Source organism: Neovison vison, chromosome 13 (genome assembly GCF_020171115.1).
Source record: "Neovison vison isolate M4711 chromosome 13, ASM_NN_V1, whole genome shotgun sequence".
Classification (NCBI taxonomy): domain Eukaryota; kingdom Metazoa; phylum Chordata; class Mammalia; order Carnivora; family Mustelidae; genus Neogale; species Neogale vison.
The window spans coordinates 14,580,340-14,603,042 of NC_058103.1; the positions used below are offsets into that span (position 1 = coordinate 14,580,340).

The 22,703-nt window shown below is 53.5% G+C and overlaps 1 protein-coding gene across 3 annotated transcripts in view; it reads right to left on the bottom strand.

Moving 5' to 3' along the window:
• The window catches only part of MIDEAS (mitotic deacetylase associated SANT domain protein), a 67,515-nt gene that overhangs the window by 8,626 nt on the left and 36,186 nt on the right, over positions 1-22,703 (bottom strand). For all 3 annotated transcript variants that reach the window (XM_044231565.1, XM_044231567.1, XM_044231568.1), the window contains exons 2-9: positions 12,960-14,652; positions 11,441-11,740; positions 5,339-5,684; positions 3,354-3,420; positions 2,721-2,863; positions 2,513-2,616; positions 1,950-2,025; positions 1,288-1,376 (exon numbers count right to left, since the gene is read on the bottom strand). In XM_044231565.1, coding sequence (XP_044087500.1) covers positions 1,288-1,376; positions 1,950-2,025; positions 2,513-2,616; positions 2,721-2,863; positions 3,354-3,420; positions 5,339-5,684; positions 11,441-11,740; positions 12,960-14,420 — 2,586 coding nt within the window. In that variant the 5' untranslated portion in view covers positions 14,421-14,652. The remainder of the gene's footprint in view (positions 1-1,287; positions 1,377-1,949; positions 2,026-2,512; positions 2,617-2,720; positions 2,864-3,353; positions 3,421-5,338; positions 5,685-11,440; positions 11,741-12,959; positions 14,653-22,703) is intronic.

A 22,703-nucleotide genomic window follows, 5' to 3' on the forward strand; every position in this document is an offset into this window, starting at 1 on the left:
GTCTTCCTCCGAACTGAACTCTGCCACTAAACGGCTGTGTAACCTTAGATGAGTCTCTTCAGGTGCAGATGACCTCCAGCGGGCCTCCCAAGCCTCCGAAATCCTAGCACTCCCATCTGGCTCCGGGGGTTAGGTTCTGGAAGGTTTCCCCCACACAGCGGCTGTTTTTCTCTGACTCTGCCCTTTCTGCCCCAGGCTCCCAGACTGCTCCGCCAACTGTGGGGCTGCAGAGGGAGCTGCAAGTCCTGTCCACAGAGCTGCAGGGGTCAGTGACAATCCTCAGTGCCCGAGGAGGAAACAGTTGGGCTCCCATCTCTCAGGAATGGCCGAGTCACGATGTATTAATTAGACCCTGTTTATGCTTTTGCTATCAATTCTCTCTGCTCATCTGTATGACTAACGGTCTGCTCTTTTCATTACAGCATTAGGGGCCCTGCCGTGAATTTCACAGGCACGTACTTCGCAGAAATGTTGCCCAATCCAGGAACGCAGTGTTGCTAAAACCCAGCAAGTTGAACGTCCTCACAACAGGGCCCTGAGGAGAGTTCCTCAGCACCCGGTCCCCAGAGCTGTCCTGGCACAGTGTATAGTTCCAGGAGGAGAGAACATGTTCTTGGAAACTCTCTTGCCTCAGCAGGCCACAAGGCTCAGATTCTGTGAGGCAAGGCTGCTGGAAAGATGCAAGTCCTTGGATTAGCAAAGCTCTCTTCTTCTTCCAGAAGAAGATGGGGAGAGGACAAGAGAAATTCAATCTAGGAAAACTAGGCTTGGCCTCCTCTACCTGCTCAGCTGAGTTACTGGAAGGAAGCCCTGGGTCTGAGAGGAGGTGGGGGCAGTGGCCCCCCAGGTCAGTCACACAGTCCCTTCCCTGCTGGCTTTCAGTTCCCCTCGTTCTTAGGGCGACCTCTCCTCCATATATAATTGGGGCTTCTGAAGTACTCAGCCCCTGTGGGGATGGCTCACGTCTGCCAGCAGCCCTCCTTCTTCTCCTGTTCTCTCCCAGGGAAGTCACTGCCTCAAATCTGACCTCTCTGGGTGGGTCTGTCCACTCAGACCTCCAAGATTCCAGAGCAGGGGACCCTAACCTGAGGGAAGGAGGCCTGGAACCAAGGGGAGGAAAGGCCCAATTGTTCCCCCTTGTTTGGAGAAGTGTCTCTGAGGACACTGAGTGGCATTACCCTCACGGCTTTCTCAGAGGGCCTGGGAAGGGACTGCGGGCCCACCACTGGCAGACAGAACCCCAAATCATGCAGCCAGGTCCGCCCCTAAAACAGAGCCCCAACTTACCAGCTTCTGCACCAGGAAGAAGTCCTTCTTGTAGATAGCAATGCCCTTGTTGAACAGCTTCCTCTCTGCCATCTTCCACTGGTCAGAGCCTGCGGGGCGGAAAGGGAGCCGAGGCAGTGAGCTTGTGGGGCTGTGAGCACCGCAGGGGGCGACCCCAGCTGGCACAGAGGTGTGAGGGCGCCCACCGGTGCTCCCCGGGGGCATTCAGAGCCGGATCCACACCCTGCTATGGTACAGACTGAATGACATAAGCCCGTGGAACCCTCAATGCTTTGCCTGGCCTGGGCAAGATGCACCGTTCAGTGGGGATCGAGGACAGTGGCTGCTGTGCTTATGCCACCGGGTCTAAAGCACAGTGCCCGGCATGGGACGTGGCACTCCAGGGGCTGCCTAAGTTCCAAGCATCTCCTAGACACCTGTCCCGTGCACGTTGCCACAGACTTTTCTGCCTGCACAGGCTCCCACTGGCCCACACCTTTCCCCCTCGGCCTCCAGGGCACAGGAAGCCCCTTGAGAACTACCCAGCTTGGTATCAGTTCCTCTCTTTGGCTCTTGGCTTATCCATCCCCTCACACCCCCACCCCCCGGGCCGTGCCTCAGCGCAGAGCTGCCCCCCCCCCCACAATGCCGGAGACCCCTGGAGGCTGCAAGTCCAGGCCCACCTGTGTAGTGATATGTCGCCAGCGGGTGGTTATGGGGCCGCAGGGGCTTCTTCAGTAGCAGCTTATTCAGCGTTTCCTGAAGGGGAAGTGGGGGGAAAGCTCAGGGCCCTGCAGGTGTCTCGGTGGTCAACGGAGCATCCCAGGTGCCGGGCAGAACTCAGAAGGCCTCTTCAGCCCTCCGAGTGGTAGGGTGGGCCTTTATCCCCCTGACACACACACACTTAGCTGCTGAGGGACAAGGGGTCTGGCGGGATGGCGATGTCATGGGGGCCGGGGTACTCAGGAACTCAGCCATGGGCCTCCTCAGAGGGAACATGCGGTCCCCAGGACAGAGAGCCACAGGTGCAGAAAGCCCTCAGTGACGGTCTGAGGGTGGGGACTCACTGACCCAGAACTGGAGACTGGGGTACGTACACAGGAGGACCCTGTGCTGTGAAGTCTGCGCTCTGGAACTAAGATGGCTTGGTCAGACCCCCTGCCGGCCTCAGATCAGCTGGTCAGCAGACACAGGTCCTGGCCAGCCTCCCCGAGGGGCCCTCCCTCCACCAGGGCCGCTGTCTCACCAGGATGTCTCCCCTGGACTCGTGCAGACAATGCAGTGCCAGCTCCTGGTTGGTGCCAGCCCCAGGGAAAATACTGGAACAGGCGGCAGTCAACAAGTCTTCCACTGGAGCAAGCGTCAGAAGGGAGGAGAAGGAATCAGGTCCCGAGCCCGGCCCACCCACCTGCCCAACAGCCCACCTTCACCTCCCGGTCCCGGGCGCCTCTCACCTTGCCTCTGCTTCTCCCGGCTGCTCTCGAGGTTCTCCCACGGCTGCCACACCAAGTCAGCCTTGTGGGGGTCGGCGGCTGCCAGGGCGCGATCCCTCATCGAGGGGATTTCCGCTTGGAACCGGGAGCCCACATTGATCCGTCTGCAGGGGTGGAAAGGGCAGGGAGTGAGGCCTCGCCTGGCGGTGACCGGGACTGTTTCTCGCTGGGGGGGGGAGAAGGTGCAGGGGTAACTAGCAGAGGCTGAGCACAGTAAGGCCTCAACTGGGTGGCAGGGAATTTGGCTTCTGTGAGGACAGCCTAGCGAAGGGCACCTGGTATGGCCAGAAAGACAAGGCCCAGAGGTTGGAAAGGGGAGAAGCTCCAGGTCTCCAGATACAGAAGTCTCTTGGACTATCCCCCTAATTCTCCTCAGAGATGAAATTCAAACCGAGCTGGTCCTTTCCTTTCCCTGTGACTTCCACAGAGAAGCAGGCTGGACACAGTAAATCCCAGAGGCCACTGCAGAGTCTCAGAGACCCGCTCAGCCCTCTGCGGGCCCCACACGACCCTCCTCTTCCTCACAGGGCCCGCATGCGCTGGATCCCTCTCGGCCACCCTCATGCCACAGGCCAGAGAAAGGGCTGCACTTACGGCTCGATGCTCACTGGGGTGGCCTCCCCCATCACAGAGAGGACAGGTGGGGTGACTTCAGCGCTATCTATGGGACAAAAGGCACGTTGGTGAATGGTCCCCTCCTCCCTTGAGCAAGCACCCCCCACCCCCACCCTACATGGCTGCTCTGTTTGCGAAGAGCCACAGCAGTGACTCAGAGAGACTCACTCTAGGAAACCAGGCACCCTGCATCCTGGCTCCTCAGCCCGCGACTGTGACGGCTACCTGTGACTCTGCCACACATGCGGCTGCTTCTGCTTTCACGCCTGCTGAAAGGGGCTATTACTACCCACCCCCCAGGGTTAACGGGAGGGCTGAGTAAGTCACGTGCAGAGCCGCACCCTCGATAAATATTAGCTATTATTACTACTACGACTCCCACCCCACCCCGAGCTGGGTCCCTGCCCCAGGAGCTCCCGCACTACAGAATTAACTCCGGCCTTAGGCCGTACTTGCTCTAGTCAAGGGGCTGAAACTTCTGGCACACTAGCACGGTGGTGAAGGGGATCCCTGTTTCACACTCAACTCCTCCCTTCCATCCTGGATTCTCTGCCTCAGTTTCTCCTGAGCTAATCTTAGGTCCCACAGGATCCAGACACTCCCTTGCTCTGAAACCCAAACCCTGGCTGACTCCCCTCTGCAGCCTGAGATAAACCCCGAACTCCTCACTCTGCTGGCTCACGCAGTCCCCTTCCGTCGATGCCTCCCACCAGCCCCTCGCCTGGACCCCGGATCCAGTAGACCGCTTACTGTCGGCTCTCACTGCTCTGCCTGCACAAGCCACCTCCAGGGCTTGGTATCGCTCATTTCCTCACCCTGGTGGACCCTCCCCATCCCCTTCCCACTTGAAGCTCAGCTCTAGCCCCACCCTCTCTTAAAGGCTGTCTTAAGACCCCAGGCTCGGGAGCTCAGGGTCTGCTTCACTCGCCGGCTGCTGCTCCCACTCTGCTCCCCAATGACCCTGTACTCCCTTTAGAACAGACCATGCTGTCCCATGCACTGCTGGAGCCTTCACAGGCCCAGTTCAACGCTTTACACCCAAGTACTCAATAAACACTCCTGGATGGACAGGAGACCTCTCGATGCCTCCAGTCTGGTCTCTACAGTGACTTCTTCCTGCATAACCCAGACAGGGAGAGAAGCTTTGAAGCTTGGAGGGTATGTGAGAGGGAAGGAGGTCAGCCAGCCCAGGGTCAGCCATTTCTCACGCACAGACACCAGGGGGCACCAGAGAGCTAGGCCAAGGGCGGTCAGGGTTGGAGGTTAACATCATGACTGCGTGGCTTCACCCCTCCACCTCAGGTAGCCTTTACTCCCACTTAATCCTCCACCACCGCTAAGGGGCAGGATTATCCCATTTTTCAGAGGAAATGGAGCCTTTCATGGAGAGGGAAACACTCTTCAACAATTCACCATCCAGGCCAGCCAAAATGTCTGCTCTACGTCAAAACTACTGTTTGAGAGAGCCCGGAGACAAGATCTACCAGACGGTAAGCGCATACGGGATGCTCCAGGTATGATGTTAAGTGCTTTACATCTGTTAATGCATACGAACCTCCCCACAACCCTGCGAGGTGGCTATTAGTTTGAAACCAGGAAACTGCTATTTGTGGGTAGGAGCTGAGATTGGCAATTTCATCATCAAGCAAATACTACTAGTATCTTCAATTAAATACGGAAGAAACTGAAGCTGAGAGGGTTTGAACAACTTGCACGAATAACAGTAAATGGTAGAACCGGGATCTGAACCTGCACAGTTGGGCTTACACCTGCCTCCCACACCCCTGCCTGTTCTTGAACCAGGACAGTCTCCTTTTCCTCTCAGAGAAGGGACTGGAACCCCTTTGCCCGCAGCGTTTTAGCCCAATCTCCAGCAGCCCTATAAACAGAGTCTCATCCCTGCCCGCTGCCCTCCCCACGCCCATTCCCTGCCCCCATGGCCCCTGATGGGGGGTGTCACTCACTCGACCGGAGCAGGGTGCGATGGGCACTCTTTGGCGTGATGGGAGGAGGGGCTGGGATGCTGCTGGTTGACATGATGGCATTGAAATAGAGGCCGGAGCCCTCCCGCACAGGGCTGAGGATGGGGGGAGGCGTATAGGGAGGCAGCTCAAAGCTCCGCTCAGAGGGGTGGTCGGCGAGGCGGACAGGAGAGCGCAGGTGGCTCTGGTACGGGGTGATGTTGGAGTAGACGGGAGGGGCAATGAAGGTGCCCGCCTTGGTGGGGATGATCAGGGGCTCAGGCCGTGGCCGCTGCTTTGGTTTCCGCACTGAAGTGTCCCCTTCCAGCTTGACATTCATGTCCTCAGCCTGGAGACGGAAACAGAACCAAAATGGCTCAGCCTCCTAGGTGCTGGGAAAACTGAAGACTTGACCACTACTTGTCAGTCTCACCTCTGGAACTTCGTCTGCTCGCTACACCCACCAAGGCAAGCCTGAGACAGGGAACAGGTCCAAAAATCCCTTTACGGTCTCCTCTAGGCTAGGGGTCAGCACACTGTTTCAGTAAAGGGCCAGAAAGTAAATTTCGGCTTGTGGGCTACATGTCCATCCCCGTCACATAGCCTTCTTCTCCCCCTCCTCCCCACGCTTTCCAAATAATCCTTTTAAAATGTAAAGTCCATTCTTAGGTCTGGATGTGGCCCACACGCTCTGGTTTGCAACCCCTGATGTAAATATACCACTGGACAGGGAGCTGTAGTAGTTAAGGTCCAGGCCCCACAGCTGGATTGTTTGGAATGGGATCTACCTCTTTTACTTACACCAAAAACTTCTTAACTTCTCCGTGCATCAACATTTTTAACACGGGAATAATAATTACCTACCAAATGGGTTAGCAAAGAAAATGAAATGAATTAACACTTGGAAATCATAGAGAACAGCACCTGATATATAGTAATTACTCAATAAATACGAGCTGCTATCAAGCTCTGTATTATTTTATTTTTTTTTAAGATTTTTATTATTTATTTGACAGAGAGAGATCACAAATAGGCAGAGAGGCAGGCAGAGAGAGGGAGGAGGAAGCAGGCTCCCCGCTGAGCAGAGAGCCCAATGCGGGACTCGATCCCAGGACCCCGAGATCATGACCTGAGCCAAAGGCAGCGGCTTAACCCACTGAGCCACCCAGGCGCCCTCAAGCTCTGTATTAGATGGAGGTGCCTGCTATGTGCCAAGACCTGAGCCGGGGACGGGCCACCAAATGAACAAGACAGTCCTGTCCTCATAGTATCAGTCCCATCACCACAGACTAGCCCATGGTTAGCGCTCTGAGGTTCCACTTCTCCCTGCTCAGTAGGCCTCATGGGTCTTCAGACAGAATAGAGGGTAGGGCTGTAAGGGAACAGAGACCTTTCTCTGTTCCATCCCTATCCTCTCAGGAGAATGGAACCCTGTGAGGATGAGCAACATCCACATCGTGTCCCTGGGTGCAGGGCTGGCCAAGAGGTGAGGCTGGGTCACAGTGGCCCAGGAGGCCTGGGAACAGCAGCCTTTCTCCCCCTCCCAGGGTCCAGCCCACAACCCCTTTCAGCAGAGGGCCTTGATGGTTCATGAAGTCTTGGCCATGGCCTTTACCCATCTGTGCCCTTTTCTTTTCTTGCCCTTCTTTTCTTCTTCTACTAGGAAGAAATGAAATGTTTCAGTCTTCCTCCCTTAGGGGAACAAGATGATTACACAGAAAAAAATGCGGCAGAACCGAAGGCCCCCAAACTTGCTAGACAAGAAACCCAACATGAACTCAGCTAGCTGTATTGATTTGTTAACTCTGTAATAAGGGAAATGGAATTAAACTAATATCTGACAATATTTTTGGTATTAATTTTGTAGATGTGATAGTAGTATTGAGGTTATATGGAAAGAAGGCAGGCAGGGGGAGGAAGGGAGAAGCAAGGAAAGGAAGGGAGAAAGCTTATGTATAGTGTACTTCAGATACAAACCTAAGTATTTATGAATGCAATGATATGGTGTTTCGGATTTGTTTAAAACAAAAAATCTAGTGGCAGAAGAAGTGGAGGTACAAATTTTAAAAAAGGATGTCTGTATTCTGAAAACCGTTAAAGCCAGGGGGTGACCAAATACTGAGGTTCATTTTACCATCCTCTACACTTTTGTGCAACACTGAAAATATCTATAATGCAAGGAAAAATAAATAACTAAGTAAACAATAACAATAAATAAATACCTAAACAGACCTCCTCCTAAAGCCTGGTGAAGTGAAAGTACCCACAGGTGGGGGTTCAAGAGATCCAAATTCCAGGGCTAGCTCTGTCATTTCTTGGCTGTATGAACTTAGGTAACTTCTCGTATTTTCTGGACCTACTTCCTCATCTGTGAAATGGGCATGTGGAGCTGTGCAGCTGCTCAGGCTCCTTCCAATCATCCTCAGGACAAGCTAAGGCCTGTAGCCTCCAACCTCTATCACAACCAGGGAGTAGAGACTGAGCTGCCCATGATAATCTTAGAGCTCCCTTTTCTGTTATGGAAGACAGGCTTATAGGCCAAATCTCCAGCGGAGAACTAAAAAATCCTTGCCCAAGAAAGAGAGCCTGATAAACCCCCAGGCCTTGGACGGGGACTCCAAAAGGCTAACTCCTCAGAATAAAGGTGACTCAGAAATACACTCATCATCACATGGAATAATGTTTAACTTAAAATCATCTCATCTCAGGATGCCTAGGTGGCTCAGTCGGTTAAGCCGCTACCTTCAGCTCAGGTCATAATCCCAAGGTCTTGGGATCGAGTCCCACATCGGGCTCGTTCCTTAGTAGGAAGCCTGCTTCTCTCTCTGCCTCTGCCTGCCACTCTGTCTGCTTGTGTGTTCTCTCTCTCTCTGACAAGTAAATAAATAAAATCTTTTTTAAAAAATCATTATCATCTCGATCAGTGATTAAATTAAATAATTCAGGATTGCTAATGCCCTTTGCTATGGTTCAGATGCAAAGCTAAATCCTCTCTAGAAGACAAGAACGTCATCCACAGTCTTTAATTACCTCAACAATTTTTCATATTGTCTGACATGCAATTAAAACTAACCAGATCTGTAAGAGAACAAAATGTGATTTAAAAACAAGAAGTAACAGGCATTTAAGAAAAAAAAAAAACAAGAAGAAACATAACAGAAGGAGACCCACGAGGATCCCATTAATGGAGTTATCAGACATAAACTCTAAGAAAACTATGCTTAAATTATGCAATAGAATAAAAGTTTGAAAATTTCATTGAAGAACTAGAAATGCTACAAATGAACCAAACAGAAATTCAGTAACTAAAAAAAATTACTAAAAATAAGAACTCGATGAGTGGGCTTAACAACATATTAGATACAGCTAAAGAGAGAATGGGTGAACTGAAAGTCCAGAGTAAGAGAAAAGTGGAAAATACAGAAAAAAAGTGCATGACAGACAAAATAGGGGATATGGTGAAAGGCTCCAACAAATGTGTCAATGGAGTTCCAGAAGGAGAGAAGAGAAAAAATGGGGGTAGACAAAGTATTTAAGAAGGACTAAAAACTCTAAACAGGATAAACGCAAAGCAAATCAGTATTTAGGTCTAACAGCAAAAGTGCTGAAAAGCAATGACAAAAACAAAAACAACAACAAAAAAAAACACTTAAAAACAGGAAGATAAGGGGCGCCTGGGTGGCTCAGTGGGTTAAGCCGCTGCCTTCGGCTCAGGTCATGATCCCAGTGGGATCGAGTCCCACATCAGGCTCTCTGCTGAGCAGAGAGCCTGCTTTCCAATCTCTTTCTCTCTCTCTCTCTCTCTGCCTGCCTCTCTGCCTACTTGTGATCTCTCTCTGTCAAATAAATAAATAAAATCTTTAAAAAAAAAAAAACAGGAAAATAAAATGACACCTTATATTCAAAGAAACAACAAAATGGTTTATGGTGATTTCCTAATACTGTAACTAAAACAAAGTCTAAAGACAAAAGAATGATATTAAATGCCAAGAGAAAGTAACTACCAGGGGCGCCTGGGTGGCTCAGTGGGTTAAAGCCTCTGCTTTCGGCTCAGGTCATGATCCCAGGGTCCTGGGATGGAGCCCCACATTGGGCTCTCTGCTCAGCAGGGAGCCTGCTTCCTCCTCTCTCTCTGCCTCTCTGCCTACTTGTGATCTCTGTCTGTCAAGTAAATAAATAAAATCTTGAAAAAAAAAAAAAAAGGAAAGTAACTACCAGCACAGAATTCTCCACCCAGCAAAGTTATCCTCCTCCTCTCTTGATAGCTCTCTAATAAATAAATCAATCTTAAAAAAAATAAACATTTTCAGACAATCAAAGACTAATAAATTTCATCATGAACAGACTCGCACTGAAGGAAATACTTAGGGGCGTTCTTCAAACAGCACATAAATGATCTGAGCTAGAAGCCTGGAGATATGAGAAGAAATGAAATGCAACAAATTGCTAAGTCTTTCAGTAAATCTAAAATCTGAACAAAACAATGTTATCACTGAGGAATGTATAGAACTGTTGAATCACAAGATTGTACAGATGAAACTAAAATAACACTGTATGTTAATTATATAGGAATTAAAGTTAAAAACTTAATAAGAACAATGATGTTATAATACCCTGGTGATGTTAAAATGTTTAGAGAATGAAAATACACGTTAATAATTCTACAAGTTAGAGACTGGTGAAAAATGGAGTTAAAAGTGTTGTAAGAACTTTGCATTGTTCTGGAAGAGGTAAAATACTAATTTATATTAGATTTCAATAAGCCAAGAATGCATGTTTTACACTGCAGTAGTTCTTTTCAACCAGAAAATTAAGCCCTAATGTCATGAGGCATTCACTATACGTAATGACTTAGCTTGCTTATGCATCTGGAATGGTACTAGCTTTGTGCCATCTGAGAAGGTAGTCATTCAAATTCCTTTTTGTGGGACTTAGTTCTCTCACATGAATCTAGGAAAGAAAGGCTGCCCAGATAATTACTAAAAGAGTAATGAATAAAGAAGAGTAATAATTAAGTAAATAAATAAGAATAATAAACAAGTATATAACTAATAAATTGAGAGGGAAAATGGAGTAACAAACCCAATCAAGCCAAACAGGGTGAGGGGGTGTGGGGGAAAGGAACAGAAAAGGCAATATGGGATAAATCAGAAGGCAAACAGTAGGGGCGCCTGGGTGGCTCAGTGGGTTCAAGCCTCAGGTCATGATCCCAGGATCCTGGGATCAAGCCCCACATTGGGCTCTCTGTTCAGCAGGGAGCCTGCTTCCCACCCCCCTCTCTGCCTGCCTCTCTGCCTACTTGTGATCTCTGGCTGTCAAACAAATAAATAAAATCTTTAAAGGAAAAAAAAAAAAGAAGGCAGATTTAAACCCAAGTATTTCTGTAGTTATGTTAAAGTAAACTACAGCAATGCTCTAAAAGACAAAGGTTGTCAGGACAAATAATAACAAACCCCAATTATAGACCACTTGAAAGATACACCTTAAGCATAAGGCTACAGAAGGACTAAAAATAAATTGATGGAAAAGGTACACATCTCATCCATTCCCTCTCCCTGCAACACTAATCAAAAGAAAGCTACTGTTTCACAAAATAGACTTTAAGAGGCAAAAAGATTATGAAAGCTAAATAGAAGCATTTCCTTATGATGAAGTATCTAATCCACTTCTAAATGAGTATGCAACTAATAACACAGTATCAAAATGTATAAAACAAATGCTGACAGAAAAGATGAGACAGATAAAACCTCAATCTTAGTGAGACTTTAACACACATATGTTGGTACTGACAGAACAAGTGAACATCTCTGCATCCCAGTGCCTAGCACAAAACCTGACCCATATTAGAAATTTTGCTAACCTGTAGTGAGATTCACACATCCTAGATTTTCCTGGGCAGTCTTAATTTTAAGTATAAAACTGTCCAACTGTCTCCCATAAATGCATTTATCTGTCAGTTTGGTTTGGAAAATATAAATAGTATCTCCACAGGTTGCTTGAATCCCTCCTGTATTGCCATGTTCTCCTTTTTCCCACAGGGTATTAGGTCCCCAGGAGCACACAGGTACTAGAGGTAAAGGGGTTTCCATGGGGAGCTTCTCATACCTGAGCTGGGGCATCAGCCCCCGGGATACGGGTGGACCGCCTGCGGGTGACGATGACGGACGGCTTGTGTTCAGTGGGGTTCTGTTCAAGACCCTTCCCGTCCTCGTCAACACCTCCAGCTTGGGCCGCCTCAGTTGGGTCCACAGTCCGCACAGGCACAGAGACTGGGATGATGAGCGGTACCATCCCGCTGTCCTCTCGTGCTCGCTTGGCAGCTAAGGAAGGCTCAGAAAACTCCACCCCACACTTGGTAGTTGAAGCCAACACACTTTTCCGCTTCTCCTCAGAGCCACTGGCATCCTGGAGGAGAGGGAGGTTAAGGTTTAGAAGGTAAGTCCTAGACCTCTAGTCGCCACTGGATTCAGGAACTCAGACACCCACAATGGTTCATTCCCATGAACCATAGCATTTGATGCTATGATGGTTCCCATGAAAACCGATGGTTTTCACAGTCTTTCCCTGAATACCTTTTCTCTCACCACATTCCCAAATACTCCCTATAACCTCCCTTCTGTCAGGACTTCCTGCCTGCCAAGGGGGTGCCCAGATGGCCATCTCAAGCCACAAGTGGCTTACAGACTGTTTTGTTTCATCTGCATGGGGCATGGCACAAGAAACAGTATTTAAATTCAAAACGTATCTCTGCAAAAGAAAGTAACCAAGGAACATGTTACCTCGCAATGGTGGTCTTTGTACCTTTTCCCCATTGGCAAGTGGCTGGAGGGAAGTCAAATTCTACAGCCTCTGCCGAGTCAGCCTGGCCCAAAGGCATGGGGAAAAGCGGAAGGAGGAGTATGGGGGGAGGGCTGAAACCCCTAGGGAAGGAAGGTGCAAACACTGCCTTTGGAGCCAGATACTAGGCTTTTATCTTAGCTTTGTGCCCTTTGTAGAACTCCCAAAGCCTACAGGTTCTTTCCATCTCCGTCAATGAAATAATCCCTGGGCCTCAGCTTCTTTAGCAACAAAACAGGATAATGGCACCATCCGTCCCAGGGTTTGATGACAAACCATTTGTGATCAAGCATAAGAAAGTGCAAGTACAAGAGAGGAGCTCAGATTCGGTTCATTCTTCTTCCCTTCTTGTGGCCATTTCTTTTAAATCCACCCGATTTCAGCAAAATTTACATAAAACAAAATGCACCTATTTTTAATTAGTTTGAAGCATTCTGACAAGTATAATCATCTGTGTAACCACTGCCACATTCTTCTTTTAGTACACAGGATCTGGCGATGGTTTCACCTGCCCCTATTCCCAGTCCTTCATGTGGCAACCCACAACGGCACGTGGCACCTTCCTGCCTGTGGACTACACCTGTGCAGACACTTCCTCTCTCCTTCAGGTCGGGATGTACCCACGTAGAGACTCTGCACGCAGGGAGCTCAGAACTCCCAAAGCCTACAGGTTCTTTCCGTCTCCGTCAATGAAGGGAATACACTGCCCTGCGGGCTGCCCTGGCCCCAGACACGGCTCCCCATGCCCTGTGCCAGGCCAGGCCCGCCCCCCCCGTGCCACTCTCACCTTTGCGTTCTGCAGTGAGGCCAGCTCCACTGCCTTCTGGGCCAAGGTCAGCAAATTGGCCTCCTGCGACGCCCGGCGCCTCCGTCGAGTGCTCTGGATCACCCCACCCCGTAGCACCTGCCCACAGTCCCCCGTGCCCAGGGCCCGCACGCCCTCCTCACTGCCCATGGCGGGAGCCTCCCGCTCCCGACCGTTGGGTGCCAGTCTCTCCCCGTCCGACAGCAGCTGCGACTCCCTCAGCTCCAGCGGGAATCCTAGAGCTTCAGGATGCGGCTGCCCCAGGGGCCCAGGCGGCGGCTGCTGTGGGGGCCAGTGATGCAGGAACAGGTTGCTGGTGGGCTCCTGTCCAGGCTGGGTGCCAGCCACATCCAGGGGGGCAGAAGGCAGGACGCCCTCCTTTGAGAGGCGGCGGGAGCGCCGGGGGAAGGCGATCTGGGACTGAGGTAGCACAGGCTGTGGGGCTGACTCCTGCAGGAGGGCCTTGCGCAGTTCTGGGTTCATGTCAGGGTTCGGGGGGAAGGGGTAGGGCGCCATGCTGTGGTGAGCCAGGTGCGACTGCCCCAGCGGCCCGGCCGGCTGCAGCCCAAAGTCCTGGGGCTGCTGCGAGGGGGGCTGCTGCATGGGATAGAAGTTCTCGAAGAGCGGCATCTGCGGGAGGGCGGCCTGCGGCGCCGGCGGCTGCTGCTGCTGCTGCTTCTGCGGCGGGAAAGCCGCCACCGGATTGGGGGGCGGTGGGCCCTGCCGGAAGACCTGCCGGTTCACCTGGTGGCCGAACGCCAGCTGGAAGGGTTGCAGGGGCAGTGTCTGGTTTGGGGGCTTCTTGGCCACATGGAAAGAGTTCAGGGGCGCCTGGGGCCGCCCGACCTCCAGCTGCACCTTCTGCGGCATCATCGGCCGCACGGCATTTCCGTAGCGGTCCAGCTGCGGCCCCGCTCCTTTGTCCCGCTTCAGCGCCTCGGGGTGGCTGTAGTACGTAGAGACCCCCATGCCGGGGTGGGGGCTCCCCTTGGGTCCACTGTAGAGAGGCAGGCTGTGGCGGTTCCACGTCGTGGGGGGCGGAGGCTGGCCCGGCTGCTGCTGCCAGCCGCTGTCGCTGACGCCCCCGCCGCCTCCGCGCTCGGGGCCCCGCCCCGGAGCCATCACGGAGTTGGGCCACTTGACCGAGCCCACCTGCTGGGACAGCATGGCCGCCGTGGTCCGCTCGGGACCATACACCACGGAGTTCAGCAGCGCCAGGCTGTTGGGAGGGGGCAGCTCCACAGGCTGGGAGACCGGGGCCGCCCCTGCCGGGCCCTCGTGCCCGAAGTAAGGCTCCTCCTTCACTCTGGTGGACTGTGGAGGGGCGGGGGGCTGCTGTGGGGCCTGCAGGGGGGGGGGCTGCTCCTTGGGAGCTGGTTCCTGGTCCCCAAAGAGGCAACGCTTCCGCTTGTTCTGAGCCTTGGGCTGAGCCTGGAGGTTCATGGTGTGGCCAACCGGGCCCTGGCAGTGAGCCCTACTTCACCAGTTGCCCATCCCCTGTGGGAAGGTCCTGCTGGAAGCCCAGCTCTTGTCAGGGAGCCAGTGGGGGCAGAGCGGGAGAGGGGTGAGGCCAGGCACGGGGAGATAGCAGGTCGGCTCTTCCTTGCGCTTGGCAGAGAGGTTCTTGGGCTCGGCTACTCTGCCCAGTTCATGATGTTCCACAGGGCCCTGGAGCCTGCAGACAGAAAAGCGATAGCGTCAGTCACAGCCTCCCAGGATGCCCCAGATGTCAGCACAAGTATGAGGGAGGGGCCCACGCTCACAGAGCAGCCCTGGCGAGGCAGGAGCCGGGGCCTCCGGTGGGAACAACCAGAAGGCAGTGCTTTGTGACCCTCCTTGTCCCACCAACAGCATTTGGGTGTATAATCTGTACACGACACAAAGGTATCTACCAGGGAAAAAGCGGGACTGAGATCTAGTCGGATCCCCTACAGCCACGACGGAAAAAGGGGCAACAAAGGCCTTCTCACAGGCCAGGTCTGGCTGCCCATAGGCTGAGCATGTCTGTCCACACAGTAGCTTCCCCAGCAGACCCAGGAGTTCTATCCACACCATGCCTCCTGCGACGCTCCAAGAATATCTCAGACACAGGAAGTGGAGACAACAGGGGTCATTCCTAACTACGTGGCTCCAGGGTGGGGAGCCCACCAGGTCCTTGGAGAGCCCAGGGCCCAGGGCTAGCTCCCAGTCCTTTGCACCGAGGCATGCAGGTGAGGCCCTAGAAAGGTAGGTGCAGTTCTAGCCCCACCCCTGGGAGGAGCTGCTGGGTGGGACTGCTGTGTCCAGTCTTTCCCAAAACAGCACAGAACCTGTTTTGCAGCCCTGGCTGGCTGGAGGCAGGATCCAGCCTGGTACCTGGTCAGCAATCCTCACCGACCCTCCTCCACCGTCAAAGAGCTCCTAGCGTCCTGGGCAAAGGACTGGGGCCCACTACGATTCCGAGAGGATGCAGACTGCTAGGACTTAGGTCTGAAATGTTTTTCTGTGACATGGTGTGACTTTAAAGTGTTCATGGTGTCTGTGTTTATTTTCTAACTTCATAAAAACAAAAACAAAACAAAACAAAAAACCCAAAGCAGGTTGCTCTATTTATGCTGCTATAGGACAGCCCAAATCAAGACCAGTATTTTATAACTTACATGTATTTTTATCACCTACATGTATACCTTGCATGTATTTCCAAAGCTCTGTCTTTCGTCAGAGGGCTTCTTCCCCCACCAACCCCCACCCCCGGAAGCTGGTGAAGGTGGGCGCTACTCAGCCTACCTCCTCCCAAAGCCGCTAAGATTCTGGTCCTGAGCCAGTCAGGCCAGGAGGCAAGGGGAGGGAGAGGAGGGGAGCTCAGGAAGCCCCAGGGAATGAGCCTGCAGGTCCAGACCAACCTCAGACCTCAGACCCTACAAGCTCCAGGTCCTAGTTAGTAGTCCCAGGAGTTCCCGGGAAACCAGCGCAGCCAAGGAGGGCCGTGGCTGGGAGTAAGGGCCGGCTCTCTCGGTGCAAAGCCCCCTATCAGCCGTTCCCAGGCTTCCGCAGCTCCCCAGCCCTTCCCCTCCCGGAGCTGCAGTGACTCACTCCAGCGCCCCCCCCCCACTGCCTTTCACTTTCCCCAGCACCCAGAAGGGGAGGGACTTCCTCCTCCATTTCCTTCCTCAGCTCTGGGCCCCGCAGTAAGCAGACAGCGCTTCCTGCCAGCACCCTCTTCGACTTCACTTATGGAAATCGGGGAGGGGTAGGGAGAGACTAGGTGGGCATCCAAGCCCCCCTGGCCCTGGCAGCAGGGGGACAATTTGCACAAGCAGGCAGTGCAGAGGACCATGGAAACCACCTTTAGAACAAACCCCTTTCTGTTGCCTTTAAATTCTCATTCCCTGACAGCCAACCTGACTCAGACCAGAGACCCCCAAAGCCAGCGACCCCCTCCCCCATGAAAATAATCCTGGGTGGCTGGGTGAAGATGCAGACTGGGACTGTTGGTGACAGGCGTCAAGCTCGGCCTCTCCAATCAGCGTGAGCAAATGAGACGGGGCTGCAGAAGCCAGACAGAGGAAGGAAGAACGTGCCAGAGGGGAGAGGGAGGGCGCCGAGGGGGAGCTGGCCAATCCACGTGCCTCAGGGGCCCCCCCCAGCCCCTCAGGTGCTCACGTGCACTCCTGCTTCCCCTGCCCTCCAGGCACAGGCTGCCCCCCCTTCCCCAGATACAGCCCCGTTGCCTTTGATGAGCTGCAGCACTAGCTCATGGGCTTGGGGACTGGAAGAAGGGAAGGCCCACGTGACAGATGAGCTTGTGTGCACGTGTGAGCGTGTACACCTGGTTACCCTGGAGGGTAACCCAGGCACGTAGCACGGGGTGGGGGGTGGGGGGGGCGGATGGCCACTTGGGAGCCCAGGGGGGAGGGTGAGTTCTGCAGGCTGGGTTGAGTGAGATGGAGGCCAAGGCTGTGCATGGAGCTCAAGGCAGGGCTGCATGGGGGCCTAGGGCCCTGGGCCCCATGCTGGCTCACCAGCTGCTTGGTCAGGCTGGTCACCCTCCCATCCTCCGCCCTGCATGTCAAGAAGCACCCGCAGTAGGTTTCTAAAACTGGCCTGGGACCTTGCTTAGAAGAAACCAAGGCAGCAGATTCTGGGGAGGCTGAATCACCCCAGAAGCTTCTGCAGAGGCCTTTCTGTCCCCACACACTGGCAGGCTAAGAGTGCCAAGAGCACACGCAAACCTACAACCCTCAGAGAAGGCAGGTCCTGATCTGGGGGGGATAAGAAGACCGAAAGATGGGGCACCTGGGTGGCTCAGGGGGTTAAGCCACTGCCTTCGGCTCAGGTCATGGTCTCAGGGTCCTGGGATCGAGTCCCGCATCGGGCTCTCTGCTCAGCGGGGAGCCTGCTTCCTCCTCTCTCTCTCTGCCTGCCTCTCTGCCTGCCTCTCTGCCTACTTGTGATCTCTCTCTGTCAAATAAATAAATAAAAAATCTTTTAAAAAAAAAGAAGACCGAAAGATGCCTTGGAACCCTAGAGGAAGGAGGGGAGGACCCACACCAAGGCAGCAGGGCTCCAAGGATGGTGGTGGCTGTGGCAGCAGCAGCAGGGCACCTGTGCCAGGCCTGTTCTAAGCGCTTTGCATAGGTTTAGTTTCCACGACAGCATTGTACGGCAGCATGAAGGCCAAGCATGAAGCATTGCTATTTTAACCTCCATTTTACAGATGAACTAGTTGAGGCTCAGGGGGGCTAAGTAACCTGAACCTAGGTCTGTCTGCCTCCCAGACCAAGCTCTTCTTTTTTGTCCCTACGACATGCCACAAAGACACCAGGTCCCTCTCTGCATCCCCCCTTCCACAGCATGCACCCCACCATCTCAGGGCAAGGACTTCTGGACACAGATACACCTCCTCACTGACAGGCCCCTCACCCCTGCCCAAACCGTTGGCAGGTAAACCTCTTTTATTTCTACCCCATACAGCTGAGGCCCTCAGTCCTACAGAAAGGGAAGGAAGAAATGGGGCTTCACCACAGAAGGGCCACCCACAAGGAGGCCTGAGACGGCCACTTCAGTCTAGTCCTCTGGGCCTGGACTCTCCAACCCCTGCAAACTCACCCCTGCCTCGGGTCTACTTGCTGCTGGTGGGGCTTCCAGCTCTCATACCCTACTTGAACCTCACAGCCTGCAACTCTGGGCAAGACCAAGCCACTTCCTCTTGTTTCCTGTGCCCCAACCCCACTTCTCTGTTCCTCAGGTGGAAGTCAGCCTGGCCTTCCTCCCAGTGAGGAAGAGGAAGGAAGCCATCTTTTCCGAAGGCTACTGACCTATGGGCCAATTCCCTGAAGGTACAGGGAAGGGGGTGTAGTAATGAGGAACTTCTGCACTGGCTCTCCCCCTCCCCCGGGACCAGCTGCAGGGTCTCTAACAGCGGATGCAGGAACACTGCAAAAGGAAACCCACAGTCACCGAGGGGCCCCAGACATTGCAAGCCACTTATCAGTCTGTTCGACTGTCTGTCCCAGCTCTAGTCCCTCTCCCTTCCTCTGGGCACCTCACTGCTCTAGCCCATCTCTGACCAGAGATGCCCCCAGGCTGAAGACAAGGCAAGAAGAGTCTGTTATCAATGACCGGGGACCCATGACGCTTTCAGGAGATCTGTGGTGGAAAACACTTTCTCTGTGCGGAAAAAAGCAACATGCACCAAGAAAAGGAAACAGTGCTAAACCCGCATTCGTGTTTTGCAGACACACGAGGGAAGGCGCTGGAAGGGTGTTTGGGCGCCCTGTGCTGATGGTGAGACCATAACCTCCAGAGACGGCAGCTAGAACATATGCAGCTCCCCGAGCGTCCTGACAGCCCTGACACACGCCCAGCCCTCAGCGGGGGGGGGGGGGGGGGGGGGGGTGCACTGCGGCCAGGCCATGACCACCAGGACACCAGAGCCATCCACAAGCCTGAGACACCGAGTGTGGCCATCTGAGAGATGAAACCAGTGTGACTCAAGGTGACACAGGCCAGGAAGGAGATGCTTCACCTGGTCCCACAGCAGCTGCAGGAGCTCAGCTCTGCCCCAGATACGGCGGCTGACGGGAGGACCCTCCTGGCCCTTCTCCCTAAAGCTTCGAGCTCCTGCTCTTACAACCTGGGCCACTCCCAGCCCCACTAACTCAGCGCTGGGAGCACGGAGAGTCAGAGCTCACGCATCCCCAACCAAGACAGTACACACCTATTTATGGCATCTAGCAAATCCCTAGGCCAGCCAATTCCCAGAGCACCAGAGAGGCTATGTCAGGACAAAGTCTAAACTCCCCATCCTGCCCACAAGACCCGCAGACTTTGGCTCCCGCCACATCCACCTGCCACGCTTGGGCTCTCCTTCAGTGCTGTTCCTGCTCTGCTTCCAGGTCTTTGGCAAGGCAGAACCTCGGCCCCTGACACCCTCCCAACCCTTTCATCTGGCCAGGTCCTACTCGTCCTTCAGGTCTGAGACACTGTTTCCTGTGGGAAACCCTCCCTCACCCCAGGGCTGAGCCAGGAGCTTCCTTATGCACCCACAACACCTCCCAGCCACCTCCCCGTCCCATACCACACTTAGCACACAAAACTCCAGAGACCTGTATCTTCGTCCCCAGTAGAGCAAGCTCCACGGAGCAGAGTTTGCAGACCATTGTACCTTGACACTTGACTTGTACCTGCCCGACGGGATGCTCATTCAAGACTGCGCCCAAGGTGAGTCAGAGCTCTGCCTGGCCAGGGGCACCACTCATGGCCAGCATGTCCACCCTGGGCTCCCACCCAGGCCCTGGCTCCCAGTCTCTCTCCCCGATGCACAACAGAGATCTCCATGACCCTTAGATGAAGTGAAAAGCCCATCCGAACTCCATCCCACCGCATCCCATCAGCTGCTGCCCCACACCGCGGGCAGGCCACCTGGAAAAGTGCCAGCCCCCCTGTTGCCCTGTCTGATTTTTTCTTCCCCCATGGCCTCCCACCCTTGCTTTGACCATAGCCAGAAACATGTGGATCTGTTTACCTTGTGCCCTGACAAGGCTGGGCTGGGCCTCGAGACACCAAGGTGTCTGGCTAGAGTGCCAGGAGCAGTGAGGAGGGGCCCTCCGTGGCCCAGCGGGCCCTCCAGCCCACGCTCCTATCCTGGAAAGTTCTCTCTCAGGTACTCTGGGGTCTGTGGCTACCACGAGACTAGGCAAGTGGCCTGGAACCGTCATCCTGGGCTAGCTAGAGTTGCCTGGGCCCTAGATAACCCCCTTCCTCTGGCCACAGTGCAATCATCAGCCATGCTGGGTTCCAGCCCGCTCCCCAACTTTAACTAGAAGTTCCCACCAGGCTAAAGGGCCCCCTGTCTCCAAACCACTGACACATACGTCCTGTTCATAAGCAGTCTGCTTACCGGTAAGGAAGGACACACCAGCAACAGGGACAAGGACCTAACTCTGACAAGTATCACTTCCCCTGGGGAGGGGGTCAGGGGGTGAGAAAACAGGTCCTGTATGATCCACGCGTTCCCAGATTAGCACTTCTCTGGACCCAGCTTCAGCTCAGAAATGCAGAGCCCAGGGTCCCAGGGATCTGAGCCATCAAGCGGGTGAGAAGGTTCAGCCAGGGTTCCAGCTGGCTACAGTCGGAGCTGTGACAGTAAAAATGTCAATGCCGAGATGCCTTTGAAGGGATGTGTGTGAGAGAGGAATCCTTTGCCTTACGAGGCACTCTCGGGGCTTCATGCAGACACCTACCCTCACTGTTCCTCTGCTCCACCACCAGCAAGCACCCTCAGGTAGTCTATAGGCAGCCAGAATGTCCAAAAGAAGCTACGAGAGTGAGGTCTATTTTATAGGGGGGAAGCAGAGAGAAAAGAGAGTCCCAGGAAGAGCCTGGAAAAGATCAAATCTCCAGCCCCAGCTTCTGCCCACACAGAAGGGACTGGCTGCCTCCCTCTGAGGCAAGGGCCACCAACAATCACAGGCAGCCTAGGAAAATCCCTTCCAGCAGGATTTGCCAGCAGGTAAAAGCTGGCAGGTTTTGGCTCTATCCAGAAGAGATAGAGCAAATATGAAATCTCTGTACCCTAAGGGACTCGCACCCCCAGAGGCTGCTCCAACCTCTATCTCCCCTTCGGAAAGGCCAGGCTGGCTCCTCAGCAGGTCTAGGGCAGGGCTCTTTGCAATCTGTGCCTAAGCCTCAGGGCTAGACTCTGCCCCAGGCCAAGACACAGAGGAGCTGTGTCACAGGGGCCTCCTTAAACAGGGCCTGACCCTGCCTACCGAACAGCTCCCCCTCCCCACTGCAAACACACACACACACACACACACACACACACCCTTGCAGCCCTCCAGCTCTGGGGAGACACAGGAGACACAGCACGGTCCCTAGCCGCACAGAGTTCCCAGACCAATGGAGGAGACCCACAGAAACACACTCTGATTATAACCCACAGTGGCCCATGCAGGGGCGAGAAATACGGGAACAGGTGACCTGCGTAGAGTTCCCTGACTCAGCCTTGGCCAGAGCTGTTCCCTCCACCCGGAAGCCTTGCCTCCAAGCTGACTGTCCACCTCCTGCCGGCAGCCTCTGGCACACACAGTTCCCATCCTTTCTGAATCTTCACGCTCTTACTCCGTATTAATCATTTTCCCATAGTACTATTTCACTCTCTCTGTTTTTGCCCCAAGACTGGGAGAACCAGGGCCTGGAGGCCGTGTGGCCCAATGGCGAGTGTCGTGGACTGGTTACCCAAGTCACACATGTCTGGTCCAGAAGCTGCAGCTCCCTGGTTCCTGCCTCTGAAGAATTTAGGAGCTTTGGGCAGTCCATGGGGGCAGTGGAGGGAACAAGGGAGGACAAACACCTTTGTAACCAGCCACTGCGACATGAAGTATTAGCCACCAGCACTGACCACATGCCCTGTATGTGTTGAGTACTGCTTACTTGTGTAACCACTATTCCCACCTGAGAGATGAGAAATGGCTGGATCTGAAAACAACTTGTTCCAGGTCAGAGCCTGAGGACACGGTGAGGAGACAGGGTTCAAATCCAAGTCCACAGACTCCAAACCAGATCTCTCTCTATCACACCCTGCTGCCCACCTGTGCTGAGCAGTGATTCTCAAACCTATCCTAAGAGATGGATTTATGAGTCCGGTGAGGAGTGGGGGGTGGAAAGCTGCAAAGCTCCACAGGCAGCCCTGGTGGTAGCCGCGTGCTGGAGCAGGGGACAGACGACAGGGTTGGGGAAGGGCGTAAGATGCTTTCCAAGGACCCACTGCTCCTTCCTCCCCAAAGGAGCCGACTGCCAGAGGGCCATATCCTGCCCAGGAGATGAGCGGAATCCCACGGAGCCCTGGGTGGACTCTGCTCTCAGTCAGCCCTGGGGCCGACCATGGCTCTGAGACGGCCAGGGCCCCCACCCCCATGAGCACCACTGTCTACTGCGCACTTACTATCTGTCAGGCACGGTGCCAAACATCTCATTGAACCCTCACTCCTCCCAGTCTCATTTTGGAGTCAGGAATGATACACTCGGAAATCCCTATTTAATGCAAAAGAAGACAGGAACAGAGTAACAGAAAAACAAACAAAAAGACATTAAGACAGACATCAACAGCAGAATGGCAGACATAAACTCTACCCTATCGATAATTATTTTAAATGTAAATAGATTAAACACTCCAATTAAAAGGGAGAGGTGGGGAAAATGGGTTAAAAAATAAAAAAAGAAACCACGGATCCAACTATAAGC